This window comes from Carlito syrichta, unplaced genomic scaffold (assembly GCF_000164805.1).
Source record: "Carlito syrichta isolate Samal-C Ts95f unplaced genomic scaffold, Tarsius_syrichta-2.0.1 Scaffold303022, whole genome shotgun sequence".
NCBI classification, from domain to species: Eukaryota; Metazoa; Chordata; class Mammalia; order Primates; family Tarsiidae; genus Carlito; species Carlito syrichta.
Window position 1 is genome coordinate 296,411 of NW_007247118.1, and position 9,736 is coordinate 306,146.

The window sequence follows — 9,736 nt, forward strand, 5'->3', positions numbered from 1 at the left end:
GATTGTCATCCCTTAAAGCGCTGCTAATTCCGGAAAACAATCTATAACCTATAGAACCAGCCCAGATGGTTCCGACTACAAATCCCATGATAAAAAGCAGGAACCCGGACCGATGTTGGCCGTGGTGCCTCCCGGGAACTGTAGTCTTGTAATCATCCGTCGGGCAAACTAGGTATCGTAGCCTCCAATTTTTCAAAAGTTCACTTGGCAAAAAAGAAGATAGAGCCCCAAATGTCGAATTCCTGCCACAGAACTAGACTTCACCACCCCGCCAGAAAGCCCGGGCGGGCGCCCCAGCCCGCTCCTCCAGGGCGGGTGTGTTTCGCGTGACGTCACGTCCGGGCCGGGCGTCCCAGATTCCGCCCCTCCCACCCCCTTACCGGGCTCCTGGGCCCGGCGGCGGAGCGGAGGCGGGCAGGGACGGGCAGAGGCGGGGAGCGGCGCTTTTCAGGGCGGGGGGGTCACGTGAGGCCTCTTGGTGCTGAGGGAGGAGGCGGAAAGCTGCGGTTAAGGAGAGTCGAGTTTAACCGTCCCCGGGAAGCGCGCTCGGACGGGATCGCGGAGTGGGCTGAGGTAGGGACGGGGTGGCAGGCGCGCCGTCCCGGGCTCTCGGGCGGGTGACACCTGCACCTCGGGCGGCTGGCGGGCGGCGAGGGGCTCCGCGGGAGAGTGGGGCGGCGCCGCGGGAAGTCCTCCCGCCCCCGGCCACCTTCAGGCCACCGCCGACTCCGCCGTGCGTCCTGGTGGCGCGGGCTTGGGTCCCGGAGCCCCGAGCGCCGGAGACCCGGGGCCGACGCAGGTCCCGACCTCACCTTCCGAAGGTCGAGCCAGGCCTGGGATTTTTCCAACTTTCCTCTCTCCACCCAGTTCTCTCGCCCACGGGGTTGGTCACCGTCGGGCTGCCTCGCCTACTCGAGGTTTTCCAGAATGAGGCTGAGGTGACCGTCCTGGGAGCATCTCCTGGCACAAGTGGAGACGCTCCTAATGAGCACAGCATGTTTTCTTAACGCTTGGGGAGCGCTCACTTCTTTGGACGTCTGTGGTGTGTTGATATGCGACCTCTCCCCCCCACCCCCCACCTCGCCTGGCGGCCTCAGGTGACAAAGGCCAAGTGGATCCCACAGGCCTTGAGAAGGTCGAGACTTCAGATTTAGGATTTGCGTTTTGGGAGGCCATCGGGCAGAACAGAGCAGCAGCAAGTCAGCAGCTCGGGTTTCTTGGATCTTTGATAAAGGGGAAGATTGCCCAGAGCCACGTGCAGAGTTAAAAAAATCTGATTTCAACGTCGTTCCAAGTCCAGATGTCTTGTTTCCTCCCTTTCTCACCAGTCAAGCTTCCTAAGTAGAGTTGGGCAGGCAGACGCGTTAATGTTATGTGTAGTCCTGTCATCTTGTAGTTATTACAATTTCGGGTGAGTTTATTATTTAACAATTTAATGGCAAGCCATTTCTTTATATTATGTTATTCTGTTAAAAGATTTACTTGTCCTTTTGATAAAGGAGATCACTGAGTATTAGTTATAAGAATTTGTTAAGTACCCACATTTTATTTCAAAGCAGAATTAGTGATGAGCTGGAAACTGAGTGGTTAAACGTTTAGTCACTTAATTTTGCTGGATATAAATTTAATGTTCATTGGGATTTATTTGGTTAACTTGATCAAGTTTGTTTTTCAGATACATTTGATCCTGGGTTTTATAAAATGTTACTTGAGGAGCAGTTGATATTTAGCGTCTAAGTTTCTGTTTCACTGTTATTACTCTGTGTAACTCTTTAGAGTTTCACTAATTAAATCAAAAGATAATGTGGATAGTTTTCCTCCCTTTCTTTCCTCCCTTCTCTCCTTCCCTGCTGCACTGTCTGATAAGTTCAGGATGATAAGCTTGGAATGAAGCTTCAGGAGGGTCTTTACCACTCATTGTCCTACCAGCTCTGCTGTAGAGACAAAATCAGGTTAAAATAAACATTACAGAAATCCTTCACAAGGAAATACAATGGGATAAAAGAATAACATGTAACATGGGGATCAAGAAAAGGGGTGTGAAGTAGTTTTACTCTCTACTTTGCAAATGAGAGTCCTTAGAGATCACTGAGATTAAAGGAAGGGGTTTGAAGTGTTTTCATTCCAAATAAAATAAGAGGGTCATAAAATTAAAGAGAACATTTTATTTATTTTTGGATCCTTCTCCAAATTAAAGACTATGTCCTTCTCATTTTTTAGACAGTGAATTCCTAAGAAGAAAATGATGGATTACATATTAGTTGTTCTGTAAGTATTTGAACTCAACAGCGTGGAGGTTTGTTGCAGAGACCAAAAGAAGATGGCAACTCCTTATGTCCCAGTTCCTATGCCCATAGGAAACTCTGCTTCCAGTTTTACAACCAATAGAAATCAAAGAAGCTCTTCTTTGGGGAGTGCCTCAACAAGCTCAAACTCTTCCAAAGGGCAGTTAGAAGACTCAAGTATGGGTAACTTCAAACAGACAAGTGTTCCTGACCAAATGGATAGTACTTCATCTATCTGTAGCAGTCCCCACATTAGGACTAAGTTTACAGGTGCAGATTCTTCCATTGAGTATTCTAGTAGAACAAGAGAAACCGAAGAACAAAATCCTGAAGCAGTGAGTTGGGAAGATAGACCATCTACACCTACTATACTGGGTTATGAGGTGATGGAAGAAAGAGCTAAGTTTACTGTAAGTATTGATTTCTGCTGTATACTAATAAAAAGTAAAAGATTGGCTAACCTGTATGTTTAAACCAGTATACTTAAAATTTCTTGAACACAAAATTCTAATGCTTTTTATGCTACTAAATTCTGCCGTACTGTAGTAAACTTTTGCTTTACTTTAATGAATGTTCACAAACCAGATACACTTATGTAACTAGCATATAGATCAAGAAACAGAACATTACTAGCATCCTAAAAACCTCCTGTGCTGTCTGCCAGTTGAGACCTACTCAACCAACACTTTTCTCATAGCCTAAATTAATTTTGCCTATTTTTGTACTTTATATAAATGAAATTACTGGGTATATACTTTTTTGAGTCTGGTCTCTTCTCTTCAGCATTAAGTTGGTAAGATCCATACTTGATCTTGCATGAACTGTATGTAACTCATTTTTATTACTAATGGTATTCCTTTATAAGAATATATCACTATCCATCTACTGTAAAATAGCATTTGGATAATTTCTATTTGGGCAGTCTTACAAAAACTACTACACTGAACATTTTAATACTTATCCCTTGGTAAACACATTTATATATTTCTGTTTGATATCTACCTAGAAATAAAATTTTTAAATCATACATCCAGCTTTAAAAGATATTGATAAATAGTGTTCCAAAATGGTTGTACCAATTTATATGCCTATAAGCAGTGTTTGAAAGTTCCATTTGCTGCATACCTTTACAACAGGTGGTATTTTAACTTTTTTTTTTTTTTTTGTAGCTATTCTAGTGAACATAGAGTAATACTTTGTGGTTTTAATTTAAATGTTCTTAAAGACGAATTAAATTGAAGAAAAAATAATTTTTGACAATTTGGATATTCTCTTGTGAAATGTTTGTTCAAGATTATTGTTCATTTTTCTTTTGGGAAGTCTCCATTTTGATGTGTAGTTTTCTGTGCATTCTAGACATAAGATACAACTCTGGTTTGCCTTTTTCATTTTCTTAATAAAAATAATTCTTAATACTTTTAATAAACAAAAGTTGATCTTTTCCAATTTATTAATTTTTTTCTTTTCTGGCTAGCACTTTTTAAAATATTTGCCTACTCCAAGGTTTCAAAGATATTGTCCTTTGTTTCCTTCTAAAAGCTTTATTGTTAGTCCTTTCACATTTAGATTTGTAAACCATCCAGAATTGATTTTTGTCCATGGTGTAAGGTGAGGGCCAAGCTATTTTTTAAAATATGGGATTAATTAATCAGACTTTTATTTAAGAGACCATTTTTTGTCTTCTGCATTTTCAGTATTATATGTGTCATAACTCATGTGACCATAAGTGTATATATGGGTCTGTGTTCTATTTTTCATTTATTTCAGACTGTCTTAATTAGTAAAGTTTTATAATAGGTCTTGAGATTTAGTAGTTTAAGTCCTCTAGCTTTGTTGTTATTCTTCTTCAGGATGGCCTTGGCTATTCTTGACCCTTTGCGTTGGGATTTTGTTAAATCTATAGACTAATATGGGGAGAACTGACATCTTTATAGTACTAACTCTTCTGTATTAACCATTGACTTAAGTCTTTAATTCCTTCTTACAATGTTTTGCTGTTTTCAGTGCAGAGGTCTTACATCTTTTGGTTGGATTTATTTCTTGCTATGGATATTGTTTGATGTTCTTGTAAGAGATATCTTTTTTTGTTTTCTATTTGTTCATTGCTCATTGGTATATTTTGACTTCATATGTTTGTATATATTAACCTATGTGTGTTTATGTACCTAGCAGCTTTACTAAACTCACTTATTAAACAGTTTGTTCTTTTGTATTTTCTTGTAGTAAAGTTTTTATATTTACTTCAATATTTCATGCTGTAAATTTATGACAGGAGGGAAAACCTCCAAGAAAAAATTACTGAGATAATTTATGAAAGACAGTTTTTAAGTTGTCATAAGACTGGTGATATGGGAATTCTGCATGGAACTGTCTTTTAGAAACTATAATATGATGGCTCATTTCCTTATAAAGGAATATGCATTCATTGAGGTGATACTATGGTCTAAATGGGTGTTCCCTCATAATTTATATGTTGAAAACTAACCTCCGAAGTGATAGTATTAAGAGATGGCACCTTTAGAAGACGATTGGGTCATGGGGACAGCCCTCATGAACAGGATTAGTGCCCTTATAAAAGAGGACCCAGAGAACTCCCTTGCCCCTTCCACCTGTGAGGACACAGCTATGAGGTCATAGCTATAAGGTGCAATCTGTAAACCAGAAAATGGACCCTCGCCAGACATCAAATCTGCTAGTGTCTTGATCCTAGACTTACCAGCCTCTAGAACTGTGAAAAATTAATTTCTTTTGTTTATAAGCCACCTAGTTTATGATATTATAAAGTCTTTTAAGACATTATAGAGGAAGAAGTAAATGACAGATATGAAAGTAGTCTTATTTATTAACTCAACATTTTTTTTGATTGCCTATTATGTCAAGTACTTTTTTGTATAATAGTGATAAAGCAACTTGAATGAACAAAAGATAGATAAGTAAATAAAAAGACTACTGGTATGTCACATAATGATAAGTACTAAAGAGGGAAATAAAATAGGGAAGGAAGAGAGGAACTTTTCCTGAAACTGGGACTGGGATTTAAATATTGTGGCCAGTTATGGCCTCACAGAAAAGATGTTAGTACCAACAGAAAAGGAGCCATGAGAATATCTGGAGAAAGAGCTTTCAACACATATTGGACAACTACACAGATACCTGTGGCTAACAGCAAAGTAAGCACTGTGCTCAAGTGTGGGAAATGAGAAGAAAGGGAAAGTCAGGCAAGTGTAGCACATAGATCACATATTTTAAGGACTTTGTGTCTTACTCTGCATGAGATGGTAATCTTTGAAAAGGTTTTTAAAAGAAGTATCATGTGACATGACTTAAATTCATTCTGGCTATTAAAGAAGACTAGATTTGGGGAAGGGGAGGAAGAGAACCGAAGCTGGAAGCAGTTAGTAGGTTCTTGCAGTACTCCAAGGAGGACTTGATGGTGGTTGTGAACTGGGATGGTGGAGGAAGTCCTGAGAAGGGATCAGATTCTGGATTTATTTTAAAGGTAGAGCCAACAGTATTGTATTTTCTAATGATTTGGAAGTAGAGTATTGGAGAAAGAGTAACCTCAAACTTTTTTACCTAAACCATGAGAAATACATGGTTGCCATTTATTTAGATAGCAGGTTTAGAGGGAAAGATCAGGATTTGGTTTTGATCATAGTAGATTTGAGATATCTGTTAGATATTGAAATAAGAATATGAAGTATGTGAATGTGCACGCATGTATATGTAGTGTGTGTGTGTGTGTGTGTGTGTGTGTGTGTGTGTGAGAGAGAGAGAGAGAGAGAGAGAGAGAGAGAGTTTAGGGGAGAGAGATGAGCTGGAGAGACAAGATGGGAGTCTTCATTTTATAAACTAATTTTTCCTAGAATGTTCCTTAGACTTAATCTCGTAACTGAAGAAAGTGTTAAGACTGACTGTTGATCTGATAATATATAAAGTGTCACGGCTCTGAAAGGGTTGTGTGAAAACGACAAGTGCCTGCCTAGAATGAGTGGTGACTAGGATCAGGAAGGAAGCATGAGGTCGGCTTCTTCGGTCACATTTTGTGTCTTGCGCATGACACTAATTACATGGGTGTGGCTACTTTGTGAAAATTTGTCCGCTTGTATGCTTATGATTTGTGCACTTTTCTCTATATTTTATAATTCAAAAAACAAGGACTATCAAAAAAATAAATAGTACAAAGTAGTATATACTAAGTTTCAAATAAAGAATAGAAAGAATAACTGCTACCAGAACATCAAGATGGAAATGATCAGTACTGTCCATAAATAAAGTTTTCATTGAAAGCACTACTTAAACCAGTAGAAAGAGCACTTTCTGGAGAGATAAAAACACAAAAAGCTTTTATCTTCCCTGGAGAAATTGGAGTCTTCAAGGACCACCGTGGAGTGTATCTCAGTTACAAAGGGAAGTTTATTTTCTAAAACAGGAAATTAAAATCAGTATGGATTATTTGTAGATAAACCTAATTGTTATATAAAGTGGACTTTGATCATGCCTTAGCCATTCATACTCAAAAGTTTTGAAGTCAGTTTATCTCTTTTGTTTCATGAATGACTCCTAAAAAAGAATGCTGCTTTTGTATTCCATTACAACTTTCTTAGATCGGGACTTTTCCTAGACTTCAAAGGGTATCCAAATAACTGTTTCCAACCTTTATATGTTACAAAGATAAATTACTTGTTTTTTTGCTTCAAAGCTAAAAGATTTTGCTGATTCTTCCCCTTAAAAGCTGAAAGAGAAATCTGTATGGGAGAAAAATTAAATGGTAAGGATGACGTATAGTCCCTAAATAACAAATTGTCTTTAGAGCAGCATTGTCTAATAGAAGTATAATGTGAACCACAAATGCAAATCACATTTGTAATTTTAGTTTTCTAGAAACTACATTTAAAAAAAACAAAAGAAACAGGTGAAATTATTTTTAATAATATATTTTATTCTACTGAATATGTCTAAAATACTAGCATTTCAGCATGTAATTAATACTAAACTATTTTAATAAAAACCATTTACATCTTTTTTTCATACTAAGTCTTTGAAATCCAGTGGGTATTTTGCACTCACAGCACATTTCAATTTGGACTAGTCGCATTTCAGGCTCTCGGTTGCCATATGTGTCTAAAGTGCAGCTCTAGGGCTGCAATTGAAAATTATTGCAGTCCAAGAAAAGAAGTTACTCTTTAAGAGCGTTTCACTCATTCAGCAGTTATTTATTGAATACCTCATATGTGCTGTGTATCTAGCTTAACCGAAAATACTGTACCAAAAAGTACTAGATGTTGAGATTCTGTCGTAAATAACACTTCCTCAAAATAAATTCTGAAATTATACTTATAAATAGAAGCCGCTTTTTTCTTATTATATGCTTTTTAGAATATGTTGAGTTACTTCAACCAAGTGTTTCTATTCTGTAGCTTAAGTAATTGTACATAGTTACAGAAATGTAAACTTTTATTTAGTATGCAATTTTTTCTTGCACTTGAGGCTTACGTTTCATCCTTGAAGATGGAAACAACATTGAACTTTATTTGAAAACTTTTCTTGATAGTTAATTAAGTTTGAAAATTAAATTGTGTAGGACAAAAGTGGTTTTTTTTTATAAGTTCTTCAAGTGTGATTCTTTTATCAATATGTTTATATAAAACATTTTGGAAGCTGATGAGTTTTTATTATTTCTTTAATGAGCACAGAAAAAACATTTTGTCTCAAATTTGTCATACTCATGTCTTAAGAGAAGAATCTGGCTTTTAGTGTCTGCATTGATTATTTGTACTTTTGATGATGTAAATGATTTCTGATAGCTCTTACATAATTATTATAGCCTGAGTTATAAAGTAAAAGTTTTAAAATTAACTGGTTTGAATTTTTAAATATATTTACTTTTATATGCATATAATTATTTTTCTCTCTCTCTGGCTCTCTTTCTCTCCCTGCATAGGTATATAAAATACTAGTAAAGAAGACCCCAGAAGAAAGCTGGGTAGTTTTCAGAAGATACACGGACTTCTCTAGGCTTAATGACAAAGTAAGTACTTTAATAAATCTAAAACTGATGTTCTAATTTTGAATTATTATCTATTCCCTACATTTCTTCTGTTTCAATTATATTTTGTCTCCTTTGTTAGTTATTTGAATCAAGACAAACATTTGTTAGTTTATAAGAAAATTGAATATTTTTTTCACTTGAATAGCCTTAAGTCCCATCTTTACAAATACCTTCATTTTTATGGAAAAAAATTATTTTTAGTGTAAAAATGTAAATCTTTAAAATTGCTAACAGAAATAGAAATGATTATGTATCTTGTAAGTTTGAAAAAGACATAATAAGATTCCTTGACTTATTATAAAATCATATATGGCTACAAGAGAACAAAAAAATATTTTTAGCATATTGTATTAGTTTTCTATTGCTGTATAACAAATTACCACCGTTGCTTAAAGTAACAACTGATTATTATTTAATGGCTTGGGTGGGTTCACCTGGGTTTGATGCTTAGAGTCAAGCAAAGTCAAAATCAAGCAGTTGGCTGGGCTGAGATCTTATCTACAGCCTCTGGGGACAAATTGGCTTCAAGCTCATTCAGGTTGTTGGAAGAATTTAGTTTCTTGAAGTTGTAGTGCCAAAGTCCCTGTTTCCTTGCTGGATGTCAGCCAGAGATCATTCTTGCCGCATGGAGACTGTTTTTCATCCACGCACATGGCTTCTCCATCTTCAGAGCCAGCATCAGTCTTTCTTGTGCTTTGAATCTGACTTTCTCTTCTGCTACCAGCTGGAGAAAACACTTTAAAGAGCTTATGTGATAAGATTAGGCTCACCTAGATAATCTCCCTATCTTAAGGTCAACTGATTAATAATCTTAATTACAGCCTCAAAATCCCTTTTACTGTTTAACATAAAATTACAGAAGCAACATCTGAGGCAAAGTTCATGGGACCATCCAGGAGTCTGTCTCCTGCACAGAGACACAGGACAATAGTAAACCTCAATGTATTAAGAACCCTTAAAAATACATTCAAAAAGTGAGCCCAAAAGTAAAAAGTTCAAATGATATGAACAGAAGAAATATAAATGATTAATAAATCTAGAAAACATTTGATATCACAAGTATTCCAAAAAGAGAAAATTCAACCATTTTTCATCTCTCAAGTTGACAAACATTTAAATGGTATTATCCAGTGTTGGAAGTATGAATCTTCAGAGAGAACTCCTACAGTTTTGCATAATTTGACATAATCATATTTCTAGTATTCGTCCTCATAATCAATCATGATTGTGGGAAAGATTTAGCTCTAAGGATACTTATCACAGTGTTTTGTATATATACTTGTTTTGTTTGTCTGTGTTCTACTTTGTTTTTAATAGTTAAAAATTGGAAACAAGCCCAGCTCGGTGGCTCACCCTGTAATCCCGCGCCTTTGGGAGGCTGAGGTGAGCGGATTGCCTG

At 37.0% G+C, this 9,736-nt stretch overlaps 1 protein-coding gene across 2 annotated transcripts in view; it reads left to right on the forward strand.

Moving 5' to 3' along the window:
* The first annotated feature begins 411 nt into the window (after positions 1-411).
* Positions 412-9,736, forward strand: part of SNX16 (sorting nexin 16) — a 36,638-nt gene continuing 27,313 nt past the window's right edge. The window contains exons 1-4 of one of the 2 annotated variants that reach the window (XM_021712032.1): positions 481-573; positions 1,868-2,113; positions 2,221-2,695; positions 8,230-8,316. In XM_021712032.1, coding sequence (XP_021567707.1) covers positions 2,321-2,695; positions 8,230-8,316 — 462 coding nt within the window. In that variant the 5' untranslated portion in view covers positions 481-573; positions 1,868-2,113; positions 2,221-2,320. Of the gene's footprint in view, positions 574-1,867; positions 2,114-2,220; positions 2,696-8,229; positions 8,317-9,736 lie in introns of both variants that reach the window. The other variant, XM_008057467.2, reaches the window with a different exon arrangement.